At 39.2% G+C, this 23,515-nt stretch overlaps 1 protein-coding gene across 1 annotated transcript; it reads right to left on the reverse strand.

Moving 5' to 3' along the window:
- Nucleotides 1-1,175: 1,175 nt before the first annotated feature.
- On the reverse strand, nucleotides 1,176-22,388 carry RAB4A (RAB4A, member RAS oncogene family). Its single transcript, XM_074167904.1, has 8 exons — nucleotides 22,239-22,388; nucleotides 13,279-13,359; nucleotides 11,970-12,084; nucleotides 10,370-10,432; nucleotides 8,986-9,140; nucleotides 7,969-8,064; nucleotides 5,573-5,733; nucleotides 1,176-4,597 (listed from the first exon to the last, which is right to left on the reverse strand). Exons 1-7 carry the CDS (start codon nucleotides 22,267-22,269, stop codon nucleotides 5,618-5,620), a joined length of 657 nt encoding a protein of 218 aa, XP_074024005.1. The 5' UTR covers nucleotides 22,270-22,388; the 3' UTR covers nucleotides 1,176-4,597; nucleotides 5,573-5,617.
- Between the last annotated feature and the right edge of the window lie 1,127 nt (nucleotides 22,389-23,515).

Raw genomic sequence — 23,515 nt, forward strand, 5'->3', positions numbered from 1 at the left:
TGGCTTTTGGGGTCTCAGGTTTTCTATTATGGGGTGCTTTAGTCTCTGCATGCAGACTGTGGCTTCTGCTGGGCGCTCTCCTGAAAAGCGACAGGCTTCTGTAGTGAGTGGTGTTGGGTGAAGGGTTAGATGGCAGTTATACATCCAGCTGAGAGCTGAGCTTGTCTCCTGTGTTCCTCCTGTAACTCTCCCACAGATTCTTAACACCCTTTCCCCATCTGACTGGCTTTTTCTACCACTAACAAGATAAAAATAGAGCCTAAAATATAATAGCTGTCTGAAGGGCTAGGTGTGCTGAAGGGCATGCTGAAGCCTTGGGGGATCTTAATTTAGAACTCTGGAAAAAGAGGGTAACATCGGAAAAAACAGGAACCTGTATCTCTAAGATCAAGTATAATCTTGCAAGGAGGAAAGCCTAAGCTATCAAAGGATGGCTACGCTAAAGTAAGTTATGCTGCTGGTTCTACAGTAAGTGAAGGAAACAAAGCTTACCTGGTTGTTGTACACTCTGTAGACTTACAGTGTATTTCTTGAGATTTTTATAGTGTTTAATTATTCTAGCATATAGAATATAATGCAAATGAGTTGCACAGAGTAATTGGGCTTTTTTATAGCTTTCATTTTTTAAGCACTTATGGGAGCTGTTGACTTCTAAGCCATAGGATAACCCAGTTGAATATAATGAATGGACAAAAGATGAGTCAACTGTGAGCTGCCTAATAACCTGGAGAAGCTGTTAAGTGCAAATACATTCTGTATTTCCTACTTGATTTTCCCCCCCCCCTTGTTTAATGCTTAAAAGAAGCTAAACTTCTGAAGCCATGCTCTCCAAGACATCTAGACAGATCCATCTGGGACAGACACAAGGAAAGTAAGTGTACCTTTGCAGCCATAACCTCTCAAGGACACACAGAAGGGAAGTGGTGTGTTGTTCCTCTCTAACAGGGGGTGGCAGCATCAGTGTTGCAGGGCTGGGGCCCTCTCATGTCATGGGCAAAGCTGCTTCCAGAGAGCCCAAGGAGGTCTATGCTCCTGGGAAATACACTGAAGCACTCCAGCTCCCTAGCCCCATACTGCTACTAAATTCATTGCACAGCCAGTATTTTGTCATGTTACAGACTTCACTTACCAGGCAAAACCTGTACAAGTAAATAGAATTTGCTATGAGACACCTAGAAAATCAAGAAAGATTCTTTATTTGGTGCTAGATACAAGCATTAAATGAAATAGTGTAGGCCAACAGACTGATTAAAAGGCAAGACATAGGCTTTAATAAGACATTTAAATCTTTTTTTAAAGATCTCAACAGCTAAAGCTCCACATCCGATAAATTCTAGGATACAGGTACCCAGTATTATTTCATGTAAAACTCCAAGCCATCTCACTTTGGTAAAGTATGAATTTTACACTAAAAACATACATAACTTAACCTATTTATCACTTACTGTTTAGGTGAGCTAGGTTTGGGTTGCTGTTTTAAGCTAAAGCTTAAAATCTACTCTAGGGCTGATATTGGCATAATGTTTATTTTTAGAAATAAAAAAACCCTCAGAGGAGACACAGTAAACAATATAGCTTGCACTGGTGAGAGCTATTGCTTCCAACAGTATTTCCCTCAGCAGCTGCACTTTTAGAAAGTTTCTTTTTAAAGTGTCAGTAGATACGCATAAAAGGTTACAATACTACAAAACGTGCACATTGATCTGGTTAATGTGTATACAGTAAGAGTATACATTAAAAAAATGATTTAAAAATGTTAAAACTCATTATAATGACACTACTATGTCCTTCCAGGTAGGAAGGGGACAGCTTAAGACAGTTGGTTACAGGAAGAATAAAACTGTGCTTACTGCTTCTTGACCAAAATGATCATAAGAACTGAGTATACAAAAGAGGCCAGTCTTCTATGTAAAGGGAAAAGGACAGGAAGAAGTATAAGAAAATCCCTGCCAAGCCCCTAAAATTTCTCTTTAAAAGCAATGGAATTGAGTAACAGTCCCCTGCTCCTTTCAGCTGCTACTGTCATAATGGAAAGAAGTTTTGATCAGCAGCCAAGTCCCCTTCAACCATTGTACCAGTGACAAGAGAGACCTTTAGCTTTACTTGTGCTATGTCCCAGCTACAAAATAAGTGCTCAGCTTTCGCTGTTGTGAGTGTACCAAGAAACCTGATTAGATTGTGGTAAGGGCAGGGAACAGACTTCCAAAAATATCATCTTTTCCCAACATTCCAGAACTGGTTTGGGGTTTTAGAACCAACACAGTCCCCTCCCCAACCCTGGCTGAAACACAACACATCTCAGTTAATACTATGCCACTTGGACTGCTAGAGACAACTACATCCACCATCTGCTTCCCAGGACTTGCTTTTAGTAATTACTTCCAGTTCTGAGTAGTGGAAGGCAAAGTAAGTTGAGTGAAGATTAAGACAGGTAAGTTTCTTCGGAGTTCTTTGATGTTCTGGTAAATGCACAGTTAAGCTGCTTCAAAAATACTTTACGTTCTTACCGGGAAGAGAATATTCCTTGGGAATAATTCTTATCAGTTATGTAACAAATCCAATCCTAAATATAACACGATACATAGGACAGAGCTATAACATCAGTCTTTGGAACCAACAGCCTTTTTAAAACAAAACCTAGGCTTTTTAAGTACAAAGCAAACTTAATTCCTTTTAATCACATAAGGTATACAATTTTCAGATAAGTATCCATTTGAACCAAAAATGTCAGAATGAAGGGAATAGTTTTAAACACGATTCTAATTCTACAAAAAATGGTACGCCTCTGTTAGCATTCCCGCTTTGCTCTTGTGCTTTGCCCTCTAAATTACAGCATCGGTTCAGTTTTCTGATTTAGTTTTCAAACATGCATTTGACAAGCGACCCTCCAATACAAAAGATTCATATCTAGACAATAATAAAACATGTTTGACCTTGGAATTTCAATACTAGGTTCTGATCAAATTATTTTGTGTTAATTTGCCCTTCTAAGGAGACATCCCATTTCTAGTTTTACAAGTAGCTAAGTAAAAATATGATAAGTGATTTTCATCAGTGGAAGTGAAATTGCCCCTCCTCCGGTCAGCCACCCCCAGAAACACTAGCTTAATTCTGCAGCTCCTTATCTGGCAAAACAAAAGCCACAGGCCTCTTACCCGATCAGTTGTCATGGCACTGTAAAAGCGATATGCAATACTTGTGGTTCAGTCCTCCCTCTTGGACCCTCTGCAAATTTCTTCCTCTTCTGTCTCCAGCTAAGGAATGAGGATGGGCTTCCTTATCTCTTGCCCCATGCCTCCTCCCCACAATAAAAAGAAGGCAGGAAAGAAAGCCCGAGTTGTGTGTTTTAACACAGGAAAAAAAAAAAAAAAAAGAAAAAAATCAGCACCAAGGCTGAAATTCTCCTTGATGAATTTCACAGGAAGAAAAACTACCTAAGTAGTACGCTTGGTTTTCCTTCCATCACACGAGTCTCCTGAGGGCAACGGGGACAGTGCACTCACATGAAATTCAAAACGTAGAGTTCCAGCAAGACAGACTGTAAACTCCTAATTTTAAAGTCTAATTTTTAAATTCAAGTTCTTAATTGTAATTTATGAATGTCTAAGAAAAATAAAATAGTATTTTAAGTTTCATACATTCAGGATACTTCAGAACTCCTCATTTGGGGTATGCTTTAACAGATACCATACTTCTGTAGCTGACTGCTCTGTGATAAGAGGTTAGGAGAGCTCTTCCTGTGATAATTCTCCGTAAGCCCCTGCCCTAGAATTACAACACACACAGAAGATGCACAGTTCAGTTCACGTATACATCCCACCTTCATGATGCCAGTGCTACACAAAACATTAGGACCAAGAAAACAGAAAATTCCAAAATCCAACTCGGTCAACAGCCATTTGAAGAGACCGAAAAGTATTTTTTTCTAAACTTTTGAAATATGATAAAAGAGCTTCAGAAATTACTTAAGAACTGCAATAGAACAGAATATGTGAACGTCAATAAAAATTACATTTTGAACTTAACATATTAGCAAACCTAAATATGGGTCCTAACCATATGTTGAGAATCATGTCAACAGCTCGTTAGAATGCAGCAAACTAAGTAGGAAAAAATAAAACAACAACCCCTTGCTGACAGCGCCAGTGGTTTTATAATTCAGGTCATAAATATAAACTATTGTGCAACAAACAAACATGACAAAGCCTACCTCAGTTCAATTTGTTTATATGATAAAAAAATAAAATATTAAACTGCTCGTAGTGCAACATTCTATCAGCATACATAAGTATACCATGCTTTGTAAATTTACTATTACATTATTTACAGTATATAGCAATGCTTTAAACCAGAGGTGAAAGAACAAAAATAGGTAATGGAAAATGTTTACATACAGCTATGAGTCTTAATATTGTCCACCAAATTATCAAGTTTGCTTTGCAGACTTGTGTCATGTGAACATTCCTGCCCCGCACCACAGGGTACACCTTTCTGTCAGCAGTGGTCTCCTCTGTTTATAGATAGTGGAAAGATGTTTTTAAAAACTGCATAGCCTTCAAGCTTTGTCGGTTTCTTCAAACGCCATTTGCAAGGACAGCTGTAAAAATACACAAGAACTGCATCAATTATCTACATCTGATCAATCTGAAAATTCAACTCCTGAAAAAAGATCAATATTCACTCCTGTAGTCATACCAACGCTGAACTAAATTAATGCCCTTTTCCAGCAGTCTCTTACTTGAAGGATCGTATTTTATAGAAGGAAAATAAGGGACAAAAGCAGTTCAAGGATTCCTATCCATTATTTAAAATTCTGAGCTTTACTTGGGAGCTAAGCTCCCAGAATACAGAACAAAATATGTGAATGCTTTATTTAAGGTTCTGTAAAGCTTCTGCTGGTGTGCACTGCTCAAACTGATAAAAAATTAATACAATAAAAATGATGCAGTAACTATGCCTGCAATACTTGTTTAATTTGATATCGCTAAGAAGAAGAAGGATTAATTATATAAGAATAATTAACTATGCAGCAATTCCTTAATTACCCTCATTGAGTGAGAACAAAGTGAGGGAGAACCACTCTGGCACGGTTTTAGGTCGAAAAAATGCCAGTGGAAGTTTGAAATTCAGTATTATCTTTAATTTTCAAGTCCCAGTCTTTAAACTTTGTATTTTCAGAAAAGACAAGATACCACACCATACATTTTGTGAATTCTCATTTCCAGTAATATTTGTCCATGACACAGAAGAAATTATCAATCTTCTCTACAGTGCATTAGGTAACTATTAGGGCTATAACGCATTTCAGGAATACAGAATTTTAAGATGTTTTCCACAGCATTACTCAGAGTAAGCAAATATCTATAAATACTTCAATAAGAGCACCAGTCTTGCTTTAGTGGGCAGATGGTAGAAGAAAAAATCAAAGTGTAAAAAAATTAATCCATTCTACTGTGCATTATTTCACTATATTCTATGTTACTTTACAGGCTAACTGAAAAAGCCAAGCACTCAATACACATTTATGAAATATGGTAACACACTCAACACCCTGACATTTTTGTAACCTTACCTTCTGTATCTAAAGTGAGTATTTGGGAATTTGTGTTTTGTTTCTTTAACATCCACATTCTTGAGCACTTTGTGCTTGTGCTCTACGTGGTGATCTCAGCTGTCTCAAGGCAGCATCTCCATACTGAATACCTGAGCCCATTCTTTCTGGATCCAATTCTCCTGATGAGAAACAAAATGGTCACAAGAAGATGGATCACTTGCAAATAATATATTCCAATTTAACTGACAACAACAGATAAAAATTGCATAATGTTATGGAGAGATCTATTGCAATTCTGTTTACTTTTAGGCAATTCCAAAGCTTTACCATTTTCTCCTGTAATTTCAACCATGTGCCCTTAATCATAGTAACAAAGAAGTCTGTCTCCGAGTTAGGCTGCAACAAGAAATGTATTTGCACTAACTACTTCTAACATAGAAAATGTCCAAAATGTTTTCTGCGAACACTTAAACCACACCTGCTTTCAGGGACTAATATGCAAAGAAAGTAGTAGTGTAGATACCAAGCCAAACAAAAATGGATCAATCTGACAGTGGGATTCCATAAAGCACTGACCCCAGAGGAAATTATCTCAACCTTCCCTACTTCTGGTATCCATTTCTGCCTACTCCATACCCTGTGCCTTCAGAAATGTTCTTAGGGCTGCACAGTGGACTGGCCAAGATTAAAAGCATTTAGTAAAAAAAAAAAAACAAACAAAAAACCAAAAACCACAACAAAACAAAACAATCCCTCTGAATAATTCAGGTCACTTAGGTTCATTGCACATGTGAGCCCTCTGTAAGTTAGCAGATGACACCATGTTGATTGCTCGAGGCTGTCATTCAGAAAAGACCTTGGCTGAACTAAAGGAACAGGCCAACAGGAATCTCATGAAATTCAGCAACTGCTCATGCAGAGCTCTGCACCTGTGATGGAACAACCCCAGCAATGGTACAGGCTGAGGACTGGCTAGGGAGATAGCAGCAATTGGTTAGCACTGGGACACGCTGCCCAGAGGCACTCTGGAATCTCCGTTCCTGGAACATCTCAAAATGTGCCTCAACAAGCCCCAAGCTTGTGCTCTCACTTTGAACCTGAATGTGCTTTAAACAGGAGGCTGTTCTAGAGACATCATAAGTTCTTTCCAGTCTCAATTTTTCTGCGATTCAATGCATGTGTGGGTTTCTCTGTTTGTTTGTTTGCTTTTTGTTTTGTTTAAAATGAAAGCTGCTGTTTGGCATTGATTTGATGCAGTAATCACAAAAAATCTATGAAAATACTGTATTATTTTCATCTAAAAATTTGTGTTTGGCATTCAAAATGTGTAATTAGAGTCTGAGACTTTTCAATATGGGCAATATTTAAAACTTTGAAGATACAAGTAGAAAAGAAAAGAGGAAAACTGGAATGCAAATTAGCTGTAATGACACCTAACACTTAGGAGCCCATCTCTGATAGAAACCTGCCCACTTGCGCTGAGAAGCTTCTGGTATGTTTCTAGATTTGCAAAAGTAAAAATAGTTTCAACTGAGAGGCAGGAAGGTCGCTTCAGAGAAACACAGTTGCTAGGAAACCTCCCTGAATTTTTTAGTATTATTGTTCAAATTCTCTTGACTGTATTTCCTGCTACATATGAGAAGCAGAATTAAAAGTTATGTCTTTCCTGATGCTAGGGTTTTATTCTGCATTGCTAAAACCGTCTAATGTCAGGCTTGATGCTTGCAGGGATATGGCAGGCTGAGAGAATTGGGGTTGTTCAGCCTGGAGAAGGCTCTGAGGAGACCTTATAGCAGCCTTCCAGTACCTAACAGGGGCTACAGGAGAGATGGGGACAGACTCTTTATCAGGGAGTGGAGTGATAGGGGTGACAGTTTTAACCTGAAAGAGGATAGATTTAGGTTAGATATTAGGAAAAAATTCTTTGCTATGAGGGTGGCGAGACACTGGAACAGGTTGCCCAGAGAAGTTGTGGATGCCCCATCCCTGGAGATGTTCAAGGACAGGCTGGATGGGGCTTTCAGCAACCTGCTCTAGTGGGAGGTGTCCCTGCCCATGGCAGGGGGGTTGGAACTCGATGATTGTTAAAGTTCCTTCCAACCCAAACCATTCTATGATTCTATGACATAGCAACCCACAGAATGTAGAGTTTACACTCAGAGCTGACTGTTAAGGTAAACACTTTGTAAAAACACCCATAATTCACACCACCCTGTTCTTTTAGATATACAAATCTGACTTAGAAGTCCATTCCTTTTAAAACAGCAGTTATAAACCAAATGGGTTATTTTACCACAATGAAATTTTGGTTCTTTAGGTTAATTCTATTAGATAACTTTGAAAGGCAATATTTCCATGTGCACATTTAGTTTTCAGGAAAAATGAAAATTAAAATAATATAAATCTCAATTTACCTGATTCAATTTTATTGAGTATTTTTCTTGCACACTGTACAAAGGCCTCTTCAACATTTTCCCCCGTTAGTGCACTTGTTTCCAGGAACATCAGCTCTGCATTTGACACCAGAAAAACATTCTCAAAACAAGTCTGGAATATCTGATATAGTAATTCAAAGCACGAAAGCTAGGAACAATAAAAATTTTCTTAAGAAGAACTATTGTCAAGTAGTATGCCCTGGAAAAATTAGCTTTTGATGGCAAAACCACAAAAAACTTCCTCTGATTTTATACACTAACCCTAGAAAGTTGGAATCTAAATATAATAACCTGGAGTGTGCACGCAAAATAGAGCATGAAACTAAAAAACTTCATATAATTTCCCATTAATAGCAAGTTACACACAACAGGACAGACAGCAGCCACAGTTGGTAGAAAAAGATATTTATAATTGATTCATAAAAGCAAACCCAGTTTTTACAGATGGCAGGACTGCAGCACAGAAGCTCAGACTGGCTTTAGCTGCCACAGAAACATGTCCTCAGACAGGAAATTCTGAATACTACAGACAAGGTAATAGACCTCTGGATCCATGCCATGTCCTGAATTCAGTTTCCCATGAGTAAAACTTATGGCTTCCAACTGCAGCGTACCCCATCCAACCTTGTCTGTGATCTATAGAATCTGTAAGATGCTGAAAACTAGGAAATCATGCTCTTCATTTTCTCCTCAGCCCTTTGGAGGCAAGGCAATACCTGAAGTTGCATTACATTCCCTAAGGACTGTATCTCTACACAGAAGGTATTCTTTAAGTAGCAGCTGCAACTGGAAGAATCACTGGTAATGAGACTTAAATAGTACATGTAGTTCTCACTGCAGGCACTGTCCTCTCTCTATGCCTCACGTACTGACAGAACTCTCTTTTCTGTAGATATTTGACAAGGTACAGTGGGCAAAGTACTACCTACCTGCACAAGAAATAACTTTAATTACTAAGCATCTTTGAATGCTACCTGAAGATGTATTACCACTTACCATTTTCTTGTGCAAACCGGGATGCTTCTAAAAAAGTAACTTCACGATCTGCATCAAGATCCTTTTTGTTTCCACACAGTATTATCACAATATTTTGACTTGCTAACATTCTTGCATCCGTCAACCAATTAGTAAGTGCATTGTAGGTTTCTCGGCTATGTAGAAAACGACATCCTTTATTAGAACAAACTCATTTCTCATGAACAGATCACTGAACTAAAACTCAGAAGGAAAATCTGTATTTCTGGCAAACAACAAATTGCTGCTAGTCAGGCAAGTCACCTACATATCTCAATATGCCAGCTATGAACTGGGAAGAGTATCAAGTTCCTTCATGAAGCTATTTAAAAGCTTAAAAGGTTTTTAAAAAGCAAAATTAAATCAACCACAATATATAAATAAATACATACAATTATAAAATTATAAAATGCCCTGTTAACACGAAAAGCTAAAATTTTAAGCACTAATCTAGTTTCAGCTTTTTGTGCGTGAAATTTTGGGATAACAATGAGTTACTGTTTAATGTGAAATTCAACTGATACTTAAGTTTCAGGTGAGATTGTAAGAATTTACTACACTTGTGTAGAACTGTGTGTCTGAACTTTCATATTTGAGTCAAAACCAATAATATCACAGGTAGTTGCCCCGCACACACCATTAGTCATTGTAGTGGTGGCTAGAGATAAGACCCTCAAGCAGTAAGACTGACAGAAGAGTCCAGCTGTCCTTAAGCACAAAACACATATTTCAAAGACTGCTCAGAGAACAGCCTGCTCACAGGACAAAAAGTAACACATCTAGCAAATCATCGTTAACCAACACAAAACTTATCTGACAAGTATCAGGCAACCGTGGCCAGAAAAGATGTGGAAATGTGTAATGGTAAAGTATTCTATTGGCTGCCTCCAATATCAAAATATTGAAAGATGCAGAGATGAACAGAATTTTGGGCTACAGTTAAGGAATGTATAGGTAGAGCTAGCTTATCCAGAGGATCACCTGTAATGCCAGCATACTAATAAGCAGTTTCCACAATTAGGGATGTACCACCTTGGTTAAAAGTTGCTGAAGTCTGCTATTAGTTTCTGTTGCAAGGCTTCCTGAGCCAGTGGTGGCACGCAGTCCACCATGATTAGAACAGCCAGTGGGGACCAATTCCCATGTTTTTTTCTAACCCGTTGAGACTTTATATTTATGACATTCACAATAGCTCATGTAAGCCAGTTCCAAAACTTAAATACGCACTAAAACAGAAGTACTTTTTATACTTATTTTCTTTTCTTCCTGCCCATTCTCTGTTAGAGGGCTATGTGCTTGGGAAGGAATCATTATGCATTAATTGTATCCGGTAGTCTATAAGCAAGAGAGTTGCTAGCCTTCTTACCTGGTTATATCATAGACAAGCAAAGCACCTGCAGCTCCTCTATAGTAACTCCTTGTTACAGACCTGAAATAGAACCACAGATGTACATTTCTGTAATATCTTCAGTGTTTCAAATCTGGCTTAATATAATGCAATCTATATTATGAAATAGAATTGGCATTTACATATTTAAAATGTGTTTTTTAGACAACATTATCAGCTGTGCAGCAGCAGACTATTTACAACTAGACTTTTGACAAAGCACTTTCACTAAATGTAGCTGTACAAGCATTCTCAAAGTCCCTTATGCCCTGTGTGCTGCTGAAGTTACGCATACCATCATACTATACAGCCTGATGCAGAACCGGGAGCTGATGGTGGTATCTGTGGCTTAAAAACAGCATAAATAACTTATGTTTGAACTCTCAGCAGTGAGGACAGAATGAGCAAAGTAGCTGTAATTGAACAATTAAAGACTCCTTAAATTGAAGAGGAGACAAGCAAAGCAAAGCATCCTTCAGAAGGTAAAGGAAGAATGGAATTAAAAAACCTGCTAAGTACACAGTGGTGTGATCAGCCTTAAAAAGAAAAGAATCATTTAGATTATAAAAAAGCAACAGGAAAAAAGGACCTGCAAGTCTGTGAACTCTTTGAACTTGAAAGGGCAGAATTTGCACAAGCCTCAAAGTTCAGAGCCTCCAAACTCCTCAGAATGCCAGGATACCTAGCTAACACACTGAAAAGATCTCATTAATGGAGACTACACGGCACTGCCCAGCTCTACCTAGTCACAGATGTACCCAAAGAACTTGTCTAATAGCGGACATTTATCTGGATTGCTGCCTATTACTCACACTTCTACCACCATATTTACCTTTGTCAATCACTGCCCCCACCCCCCAAACCAAAGAAACCTCCCCCTCATCCTCTCCCCCTCCAAAATATAAAAAAAAAAGTGTTCTATTTGATGGTGAATGTACTCAGGAATACATTAGATCTTTACTGAGCTTGATCTATGCCTCAGATGTATAACACAGCTAACATACAGCATTAAAAGTACACCGGGGGTTCTAAGCTGGCAAATACAATGCTTTTTCTTTAACAAACTTAAGACATCTCACTCTTTCCAGAAGTGTATTTAGCCAAGTGAAATTGACAAGTGATTTTTTTCCCCTTTAGTAAAATAATATTCTATTATGAATTTATTCTCATGCAGATTTTGAACAGCTTACAGCTTCCTGGCATTTACTTATTACAACCGATAGAAGGTCTTCTAAACACAGAGTTAAGCACACACAGTTAGTTAAAAAAACTATTCTGAGTTTGGCTGGTGAACAAGCTTTTAGCCACATTTTCTACTCGTATACCTTATCTATCACAGAAAATACCCAATGAAAGGGCAGAACCTCAGATCCTGCAAGGCAGCATTGCTTTACTGAAATCAATGGATCTATGTCACTATGTTCAAGTTGGAAGATCTGGCCTAGTTAATAACATGAAAGCAGGCAAACAATCCACTCGTCAAGAAACTATGCCTACTTATAAGCAGGGATAAATAATACCCAACACCCACAGCAACAATTTAATAACAAACACTTAATAAAATGATTGAAAATGGTACCTGAATCTCTCTTGTCCTGCTGTATCCCATATCTGCAATTTTACATATTTACCACCAACATTTATGATCTTTGAACCAAATTCCACTCCTATAGTATGATTTGAGTCATCTTTGACTACAAAAAAAGAAATAAACACACACTTATTTGGAGAATAGAGCAAATAATTAGTTTTTACATAATCTAATTTAGGTATAATCAAAAGTCCTCATTGTTCAAATTACAAACTATTTCCTGAACCACCAAACTCAGTGCCACTCATAAGTATACTGACACCATGCAGAAATAAACATTCTTACAACTCTTGAACAGCTTATTCTATTCAAAATTACTACTAGGAAGGCCTGACTTAATCAAAACATTCCCAGTTCATGTTAATAAAGGGCAAGAAAACTTTTGTACACTTTTTTTTCCAACTGTTTTCTCTAATACTTTGATGCAATTTAAAATTAATATTCATGGAAAAGCAGAACATAAAAAGACAACAGTCTTGCTCATGAATAAGCAAGAGCTACTACTTCTTTAAAACACAAATTTAAGATACTTGCTTTATGTGGACTGTTGATATCGCAGATTCTCAGCAATATATAACTGCCCTTACTAGAAGCAAGGTCATGGTTCAAGTTCAATCACAGAATTATGCCATGTTCCTTAGTGATTACACATTATTATCCTAGAGCTATTCTTCAAGAGATAAGGTGAATTACTATCATTTGGTTGAGAAAGATAAGAGTCACCTTAGATTTATAAAGGTTTCTAAATGTGTATTATTTTTGTTTAATCATAACGCTAAATGCACTACCCAACAGGAAATTTTCTATCATCCATTCATCTCTAAACAATATTTACAATGGAGTCTCTACCAGTACTTATCATAGAACACAGTCCTTAACAAAGAACACGGAGTGTCTATTTAGAAAGAGACTACAAGCTTTCTAAATGTACTTAAGCAATTCAACATTTCTTTCATCTGCTTAGTATTTTTTTCTAAATACCCAAGCCTCTACTATACATCTAGTGAAGCTTATAGCTGCAAGATATAATTCTCACAAAAAGTCTGTATTTTCATCCCCATCCTATTATATTTACTTGAGAGTAATAGAAAATACAGCTCAATATCAGGCTTTTGATTAGAGTGATCAATACAGATTTACAGCATTATTCTGAACATAGTTCTCAGTCAAAATCCTCATCTATACAAATAAGAGAATTACAGGAACTTCAATACAAAGAATAGATACTCATGTAGGCAGAGCCTTCAACTGTGGTGTAAAGCAATGGAGAACTCTTACTGTGCTCACATATACTTACATTTCTTTTCAATAAATTGGTGTAGTAAACAGGACTTTCCAGTTCCAGCATTTCCTATGACCAAGAACTTAAACAGGAAATCTGAAGATTGAAAGACAAAAAAATATTTGCTAAATTTTAGTATGCACTCACATTTTTATCACAAGACCAGCTATTCTCTAGTAACTGCTATTTCAAAGAGCAGGGAATAGATGACAAAATTAGCAAAATAACAATAAATCTGAAGAATTACCCACAGCATTCAATTGTGATGTTACAAAGTAAGAGCTAAAATGCTATTTGTTTATGGAGATACAAGAATGAGGAGAAGAGATGGAGATGGCTGAATTTGAATTCAGTTAAAATAGGCTGAATTACAGGTATATGGTCGGTTTGTATTCCAACAACCTGTCAGAAGGGTATGTAAGCTATTAACCATGGCCAGTACAAATGCCCTATATAATAACGTCATTTCTTAAAATCTGTATGCTTTTGTACTTAAAAAAAATTTGTATTTTTTATTTCATTCACATTAATTTGAACTTCTCTATATTAACTGATTAATATTCATACTTTGTTTTAATACTTTTAAAGCTGGAACAACTACAATATTTTTCTATAAAACTTACAGACAAAGAGTAATTTTTATCCTGAAATGCCTGCTTTCACATTTGCTCCACATGGTAAATTAAGATACAGGTATTTCTGGCACTTTACCTATTTATAAGCTATTTATATCAGTATTTATTAGTAATACATGTATTCAAGATTTATGCTCCATTTGTATTAACAGTTACATATAATGCTTTAATACTGCCTCCCCAGATCTGCTTTCATTTTGTCTAAAGACCGAAGAAACTTCCTTGTCTTACCACTGTCAAACATATACACTGACAAACTGATTAGAAAGTTTACAATTGCTTCCCCCACTATATAACCATCAAGGCAACCTTTAACAGTTCATGCAAGATTCACCATTTATTTTTCTACTGGCAGCAACTTTTTTATTTTTACAGTCATCTTTACAACTTTATTGCATAATTTATCTTACAAACATAGCAGGGCTCCAGAAGACATCAGGAAACGTCATGCAATGAAAAGGATTATGTTTGCACTATCAACAAAAATTTAAAAGTAACATTAATTTCATTAACAGTGTTCAGAGCTGTCAAATGGGTTACACAGATATTGGCCCATGGGATAGCAAAATAGAAAATAAATTAGACTACACTAAGCAAGTCAAAGCACTGATACATTACTCTATCAGAACCTTGTTTGAGTCTTTAGTTTTACAAATTGAATTTAACATGCACAGAAATCCACCTGCTCATTTCATTTCATGCAGGAATTGTTACTTGTTATGGTACATCATAAACATCCCCTAGCAATGGTAAAAGCAACAAGCAAGTTTCTCATATGGTAACAAAATTCCCACTGTTGAAAAGTCAACAGCAAAACACATAACTATGAGACCTGGGAACATCCACCATCCTTTGTCTTCACTCTCCAAATTTTATTAATAGAATCACAGAATCGTCCAGGTTGGAAGAGACCCTTGGGATCATCGAGTCCAACCATCTACCCTACACTACAAAGTTCTCCCCTATATCATATCCCCCAACACCACATCTAAACGTCTCTTAAACACATCCAGGGATGGTGACTCAACCACCTCCCTGGGCAGCCTATTCCAATGCCCGACCACTCTTTCTGTGAAAAACTCTTTCCTAATGTTCAGTCTAAACCTACCCTGTTGGAGCTTGAAGCCATTCCCTCTGTCATTAGTTACCTGTGCGAAGAGACCAGCACCAACCTCTCTACAGTGTCCTTTCAAGTAGTTGTAGAGAGTGATGAGGTCTCCCCTCAGCCTCCTCTTCCTCATACTAAACAGTCCCAGCTCCTTCAACCACTCTTCATATGATTTGTTTTCCAGGCCCTTCACCAGCTTCGTTGCCCTCCTCTGCACTCGCTCCAGCACCTCGATATCTCTCTTGGATTGAGGTGCCCAAAACTGGACACAATACTCGAGGTGTGGCCTCACCAGTGCTGAGTACAGGGGCACAATCACCTCCCTACTTCTGCTGGTCACGCTATTTCTAATACAAGCCAGGATGCCGTTGGCTTTCTTGGCCACCTGGGCACACTGCCAGCTCATATTCAGCTGCTTGTCAATTAGAACCCCCAGGTCTCTTTCTTCCAAGGCAGCTTTCCAGCCACACTGTTTTCCTAAGGATTTTTGCTTTTTTTCCATTTTAGCTTTGCATGATTTTTCTTGTTTCAAATGTTGTAATAGGCTTGGTATAGATTCTGTATTCTACCCTTTTCAGAAAGAGATTGCTGTTTCTTGCTTACAAATATGACCATTTACATGCTCAAGACATTCTGTTCCAAACTCCTCTCATTCTTCACGCCCCCACCCAGCTGCTCATGCTTTCTGGATGAAAAAAAAAATTAGTTACAAATAGGATTTTGCTTTGGGTTGTGAAAATTGTGTTATCTCCTGTAAAGAAGGGCTCTTTATGTCACCTCAACTGCAAAACACACTGGAGCTGAGAATGTTTCGTTATATCAAATCTTCACTGCTAGTATAAAATGTAGGTATCTTAAATAACCCCAAAGTGTTAGGTTAAGAAAAAATTCATCTTTGAAAGAAAGCCAAGTTTCTCTTTTTATGGACCAAATATCACTAGTTAGCTGCCTTGTGTACCTTTTTGCATATTTAAACTACTGTGGGTGTGTGTAATCTCACTGGTTTTACCACTTTCAGAGAGTTCCTCAAGATGTGAGATGTTCTGAGACATAGCCACAGTTAAAATAATCTGTTTCTGCTCTCTGCAGTTTTTCCCAAAAATAAATCCAAAATCTAGTTGAAACTCATTCTCCTATGTATCTGGTTTGTCAGATTTTTTTCTTAAAAACAACTACAAAATTCAAGTCTACCTTCCTTTTTTCTATGGAAGACTCATTATTTACAGTAGCATAGCAGCTACTGTGAAACTAAACCAGGACAAGAATAAAAGCAAATCTCTATTCCTACACTCATTTGCTCTGTGATTGTAAGCACTGGTTGTTAAATGTGGTTCATGAAGCTACACTTGTGCAAACCACAAAACCATGCTGAACAGACAGGCTGTAGGCCAGTGAGAAATTGAGACAACAGTGTCTCTATCAGGGACTGATCTGGAATAGCTTCAGAACAGCCATGCATTTTTCCAGAGGTGTTTTAAGTTGAGGTGCTTTATATTTTGTTCTGAAAGCAAGAGTGATATTTGGGGATTTTATATTCATGTCTTTAAATCGATAACATATTCTAGAAGCACTTTATAATAGACTCCCAATTCCTGTCAAGATTCTATTGTGCCAGACAACTTTAAAAGGGAATCTTTCCTACAAATAAATCACTTAAATGCCCATTCAATACCTGCTTACTTAGTAGACAAAAAAATATATATTTCCCTCAGGCAAAATAGCAAACAGGTTTTCTAAAGGTAAAACTTGAAATGGCGGTTACAATTCATTTGTTTACAGTACAGAAGTAAGAGAAATGTGGTTTATTCTACCATAGAATGGAATTATCAAAATCTTACAATAAAAAAATCAAAACCTTTCTGCACCAAAGGAGGTCATGTTTCCAAACACACATAGATTCACAGAGTAAATGACAGTTTGAAGTTATATTCACAAATGTAACTGTACTTCTATCAGTTTAAACTCCAATTTTATGTAAATTGTTCAAAATAGCAAAAGACCTATCCACAGTTAACAGTTTACCCACAAGCACCAGACAACGCATTTCAGGAAATATGGAATACTTTGCACATTTAATCAACTGCACTGAAGGAAAATGGATTTGCCAATACCAAAAGCCACAGATATCCATACTTAACAAGTTTTTAAGTTCACACCCTAGCATATTAATGAGTAAGGTAATACCAGGTAAGAAAAGGGAGAATATTTTTCATTCTGTTATTCTGGAACTTCTTTCTTATAATGTCATTCTGTGTGATAACAGGAACCACATAAATTACATTTTTATAACTTTTTTTATTGCTTGATTTAGGACATGAAATAAGCTTCTCTTTTGTTTGAACTATACAGATGTATCTAAAAATTCAGAAACACAGAAGCTGAATGAGATTGGACAGATAGCTTCTTTTAGCCCAACTGTGTAACACCACAGTGATGTTACTCAGGAAGAATTTTTATATATTCATTCTTTGCAATTTCACCAAATGCAACCCATATTCTAGTGTCTGCACTACCACTTAATTGCTCTAGTTTTTGTTCCTGATGTACTCTTCCCAGAGGAGTTAAGTAACTTCATTTCACAGCTCAGCTTTTTTTGTTTGTTTGTTTGTTTGCGATTGACAGAGCAGCTCTGAGCTCCAGCATTCCAGTTAGCTGTCAAGGCTGTCACCCTAGAGAAGTTTTTCTTTTGAATTCTGTTACCTTCATGGAAAAGCAACATCATTCAGATGTTACAAACGCTTGCTACCATGCTGGCTACTGAAAAGGTCCAGAAAAGTTAAAGTACTTTGCCTGTAAATAATATCCCCATAATACAGAAAGAATTTAGGATGAAAACTGAACTCTGTGCCAAAAGGAAAAAAGGTTACAAGACATACACTAAAGAAAGCATAAAGAGATGAAAGATAGCATAGCACAGCTGTTTAAGGAAATGTAATAGAATCAACTTACTCCCTTCTGTGAGCTACATGCATCATCTGATCCCACACCGGGTAGGGGGTACAGGGTACAAAACTTACTTTCTAACATAGATGAAAAGGAGTAAAACTGTGGCATCCAAAGATGCACCAGCAGCTAAACTACATGGGGAGGAGGAGAGGGGAAATGACAATGAGACAATTGTGGGCTTTGACTCACATACCAGCAAAAACAGATGGTTGATGTAGAAACCACCCCCAGACACCAGGCCTCCTCCTCCGACTGAAGCTTACTCCAGCAGAAGGAATAACTGAACAGCTTCTGAGCTACTGCAGTTTACTCTTTAAAATGTAATGAGAACAAAATTGTTTCTTATACACTTGCTAACACAGAAGGGGGTGGGGGAAACAAACAAACCAAATTCTATCCATCTCAGTTTGGTCTTCCAACTCCTTGATAAAGAGTAGAACTTACACTCACTAATGATGAACCTTTGGCAACTTTCTCATTCATGCCATGAAAAAAAAAAGTCTTCTAGCAGTTAGACATTGTCTATTTTGCAGAAATCTGCATAAGAAACAGTGCTCTGAAGTATTCCTACTGGCATATGCTGCCTCTAAATGAGAGAAAAGAAGAGCTATTCTCCCTGCTTACTTCTTTCTCTAGCAATAAGAGTTAACAAGATAAACAGGTAGAACAGATAAACCTGGATTTATTCCAATCTGCATAATGAATGCTTGAAAGAGGGAAGATCTGCTTCCTTACAAGCAAAAGAGCTAAGCCCTCTAAGCAATAAAATCAGATTTGAAATAAATCGAAGGCCAAGGTGATACATGCAGAGACCACTAGATAAGTGGGGGGAAGTGGGGTGGGAAGAAACAGATTAAACAAATTGTCCAGACCAAAAAGGAATATTTTTAAACAGACAGAAAGACTATACGTTCTCTGACAATGACAGAGATTGATAAGCTTATGTGACCAGACTGGGAGTAGTAGATACTGGTGGAGAAAACACAGGGAAGGAGGCACTGAAGAGATTTGTCTGGAACCTTACATATCACATTTACTCAAAGGTAGTACAACCTTTCTTCTTCTACCATTTAAAATCCAAAGGTTGCTTTGCATTTATCTATTAAAGATAAGCTATTTTTATGTCAGTCTGTATTAACCATAACAGAAAACCACACACATTTTGCACTGGGAAGCAGAAGAAAGCATGCATGTGTTGTTACATGGCAACTATCTACAGACAGGCCACTGCATCCCAGAAAACTCGAGTTAAAATAATTTTCCTATAAATAAGAGATTTGTTTCCAATGTTACAAGATAAACCTTTTAAAGAATGATCCTCCTGTCCCACAAGTGGCACTAAAACGTTCTTTCTCAAAATTCATGGAGTTTCCTTGTATTAATGACTCTTTTGGTTTTGTTTTGGCATTTTGTAAGGGAAATAAATTGATCATATAGAAAAGGCGTAAACAGATTAGAAAGCTAAGAACACAAGATATACAACTGATGAAACAGAAATACAGGAGAGAAAATACGCATTGCGAACAAAGAATTTAGTGCCAAGACTGTGAGAGGCTATAGACCTTGGTTTGAAAAGAGGAAAGAAACAAAAATCACAGTGAGGGACAAATAGTTAGGAAAACTGGGTGAACAGAAAAGCTTCAAAGCAGACAGAATTTGAAACAGAGAAAAGAGCTTAGGAAGGTAAAAAAAAACAAACCAGGAAGAGACATGTAAATTAACTGAGGTGGATAATGAAGTATGATAGGCAGAAGGGACAGACCAGATGAAAGGCTCTTTATTTCTCATGGATTGAGAATAATGTTGAAAAAAATACTCTCCTTTCAAAGGGAAGATAAGTTGAAACCTCACAGCAAAATTAAAGTCATAAAAAAGTCAGACAGCAAAATGACATTAAAAAAAACCCAAAACACAAACCACCAACCACTTTCCTGAGCCCATCTGTATGGGGATGAAAACTTTTGAGGTTACATAATTAGAATGGGTCATAATCCAGGTAGTAAGAAGAAAATCCAATTCATGAATAAGCATCTACAAGGGCAGAAGCTACATGATTCCAGCACTGAGGCAATACAGTGACCACTGATCTCAGTCACCCAGCGGGAACTGTCCTAATACTTCTATCATCCTTGATGATCACTGTAACAGCTGGTCAGAAACAAAGTGCCCTTTGTTAGGACAGTGAGCGCATTAAATCCCAGAGAGTTCATCAACACAGAACATCCATGATTTTATCACATCATACTGTTTACTTTGATCTGTCAATTGGGCTGCTACACACGCGGAGAGGACACTGCAAAATTAGATACCGATTGCTGTTATGGTCAGAGATGGTATGGCCATTGTTAAATTTTATATTATAACGTAGTTTTTATTCTTCTATCTACTCTAAACCTCAACACTCTCAAGTATTCTAGCTCAGAATTTTTGTAGCTTGTGCATGAACAGAACAAACATTGAAACTCAAAAGAGAAACATACCAACCAAGAATTAAACAAACAGAAGGAACAACCTACAACTACAAACCTTCAATTTTAAGGGCTTGTTTTCCAGGGCACCAAAACAACTGGAAAGTATCAACAGCTACAGTAGGTTTACAATTGTTATTTTGCATCACTGGAACAATGCAAAAAATGTTGAAATGTATTCGCTTAAGACACAATCATCTATTTAGCTTGATTACTATTGCAACATCAAAAGAGAAGCACTGCTAAAATCCAGTCTGTCATCTCTGGTTGTGTACTAACCCATTTGCTTAAAGACCACCAATCCCACTATAAGCACAGTCAAAGCGATCCTAGTTCTTGATCACAAGAGTTCAGAGCATGAAGAACTAGTTCAAACTCAAATTTAGATTTACAAAGCACACCTCTCTGGTTTCGACATGTAAGTTTTACATGTTTCAAGAAAGTATGAAATAAAAGAAACAGGGTCTTAGTATCTTAACATTTGCACTTCAAGAGCTGTCCCACACTCTTGCCTCATTTTGCCCCTTAGTTCTGTGCATCTGCCATACAGCGAAGCACTGACCAGTGGAACAAAACATCTTCAGCACTGATGACTAGGGTATTGAAAATAAACCGACTTACGTAGCAGAAAGAATCAGGTGTTAGCTTACTAGTAAAAACTCCTGATGGCCATGCCAGCCTCCCTCACACTTAGCAGAGTTGTTGCATCCAATTTTGCTTTAATTACCCAAACGACTCCTTATTTTCAAGAATCTGCTCTAAAAGCAAGAGGATGCAAGTCCAGCGCTAAAGTCTGAACAGCTACTGAAGATGTTGCAACAGACAAAGCCAGAAAATAACAAGTGAAAGGGTTTATAACAGTATGCAATTCTGATCTTACTCTCCAACAACCCATCATACAAGCTTTGAGTATGTTTACATGTATGACAGCATTTTTATACTGCAAAATATTGCAGAACTGTATGTTATGGAAAAGGGAGAAAAACCAAATTGATTCAAGCAAACACAGTCGTTTCAAGCAAAGTGATAAAGAAGGGAAATTAATACTATTCAGTTGCTTCCCATCTCCTCCACCTAGCCAGCAACACTAGCTCTGCTTACCTTTTCGACTCCTCACTTCTCTTTAATGCTTCCCTATAAGGCACTGGCACACCCGGCCAGAGTGCCTGTGTTACGACTTACTCCTTCAGATTTTTTTCTACCAGTAGCAGTTAGACATCCATGCCAACACAGGAAGTATGAACATACTCACTGATCTTTCCCCTCCTGACTCGCTTGCACAATCAGTTCTTTCTGATGCTTGCATACCTAAAACACCAGGACCGAAATCCTAACTGGACCCTCAAAAGAACACAATCTCCAATTAGAGAAACGTGCAGCTTCTCCCAGAGGACACGCACTGCAACTTTCCTCCTGAATTCACTTAGCCGTAACAAGTAGCGTCCGAGTCCCTTCGACTAGATTTCATTTACGTTTCCAGTCAATACTTCCACACCACGAAAGACAATTTTGCAGGCGCGGTGCCGCGCCAGCCCGGGCAGCAGAGGGAGGGGCGGGGCTCCGCAGTGCACACACCTCGCAGGAACGGGCAAAACACCACAAGCACACCACCCGGTGGGGAGAGAAACCCGCCGGAGCCCGGAGAGCCCCCACCGCCTGCAGCTGGACTCCTCACGCCGCACCGCCTCAGCCCTACCCCGCCGCTGTCACCCCGCTCCTCAGGAGGCGACTGCCCGGGCCCGGGCCCGGGCCCGCTCCCCCGGAAGGGAGGAGGAAGAGTAGGGTCCCCCCCATCCCGCCCCGCCCCCCGGCTCCTACCGTAGGTCTCGGACATGGCAGTCTGCGACATTTCGGGAGCGGTGAGCCCTGCCCGGGGACACTGCTGGCGGGCGGGCCGGCAGGGAAGCGGACAGGCCACCGGCACCCCGGCCCGCCTCACCCCCGCCAGCAACGGCCACCGCTGCGCACGCGCGCACAGGCCGCCTCGCCCTCCGTCGCCGGCGGGGGGGTGGAGGGGGGCGCGCGGAGCCCCGCCTCCCCGCGCAGGCGCGGCGGGCTCGCGGCCCCGCCTCCCCTCCCCCCCACCACCAGCGGCCGTTACCAAAACAAGGCGCACGTGCGTGACTGGAGAGCGGCGGCGCCGTTGGTCCGGCGGTGCGACACGGGCCTACGTGACAGCCCGCTCCCCCCCCCCCTCCCCTCCTCACCCCTGGGCTGAGGCGCGGCCCGGCCCGGGCGGGCTCTGAGGAGCGGCGGCCGTCGTGCCCGTCTTCACACGAACACTCCCATCACCCAGACGTGCCCTGTGCCGCTCTGGTGCCTGCGCTGGAAGCTGACGGTGTTTGTATGATTCAGGGGTTCTCCTCTGCTCCCCCCGGAAAATGGAGCCGCTGGGGAGGCTGCTGTGGGGAGTGGAGCAGGAATAGTCCCCTCGGTTCTGGCTTGTAACCTGCTATCTGAGGTGGTTCCAGCTGACTTTCCTGCTCTTGAGCACACAAACAGTTTTTCCCTGGTGGAGAACCTTCCTATGACAGTTTCTCCTGAAAACGGGATCCCACTGTCTAGCTTTAGTCATAAAATGCCTACCCCAGGTTCTTTGAAATACCATCCATCCCCCTACCCTCCCAATTGCCAGCACTTCAGCCAAAGGCTGAGCCCTTTGCTGATAATCCCTTTGAGGCACATGGTATATATAAGCTAACAGACAAGGATTTGGGGTTTTTTTTGCAGAGCTCCTGACTTCACCGTTGCTTTTCTTACACCCAAGATAAACCCCGAGGAAAGTCAGATTGTGGAATAAACTTCCTGAGTGCAATAGCACCTCATTTAGATTATTCCTTATTTGATTAACTCCGCTGTGATCCTGGTTAGTCTGGCAGCGAGGGGCACTGAGGCTCCACCACAACAGCCTGTCTTTTCCCTCCCTAAGCGAAACTTCCTGTGTGTCCTCCACGTTTTCCTTTCTGCCAGTGCTTTTAAAAATTCTTCTGTTATTTCTGGGTTTTTAATATTGTTGTTCAAAACTTCCCATACTTTCCACTTCTCCATCATCTCCCAAGCGGTAGGAAAAACTGCTTCTGCCTGTCCCAGCCACC

This window comes from Numenius arquata, chromosome 2, assembly GCF_964106895.1.
Source record: "Numenius arquata chromosome 2, bNumArq3.hap1.1, whole genome shotgun sequence".
NCBI lineage: Eukaryota > Metazoa > Chordata > Aves > Charadriiformes > Scolopacidae > Numenius > Numenius arquata.

What these genes read in the sequence shown, in the direction of transcription:
- RAB4A (XM_074167904.1), bottom strand. Translation starts at nt 22,269, where the DNA reads ATGTCGCAGACTGCCATGTCCGAGACCTACG. An exon ending in CCAATTTATTGAAAAGAAAT is followed by an intron (nt 12,085 to 13,278) that starts GTAAGTATATGT and finishes CTTTTTTTGTAG; the next exon opens with TCAAAGATGACTCAAATCAT. An exon ending in CTTGTCTATGATATAACCAG is followed by an intron (nt 9,141 to 10,369) that starts GTAAGAAGGCTA and finishes TTTTCTACATAG; the next exon opens with CCGAGAAACCTACAATGCAC.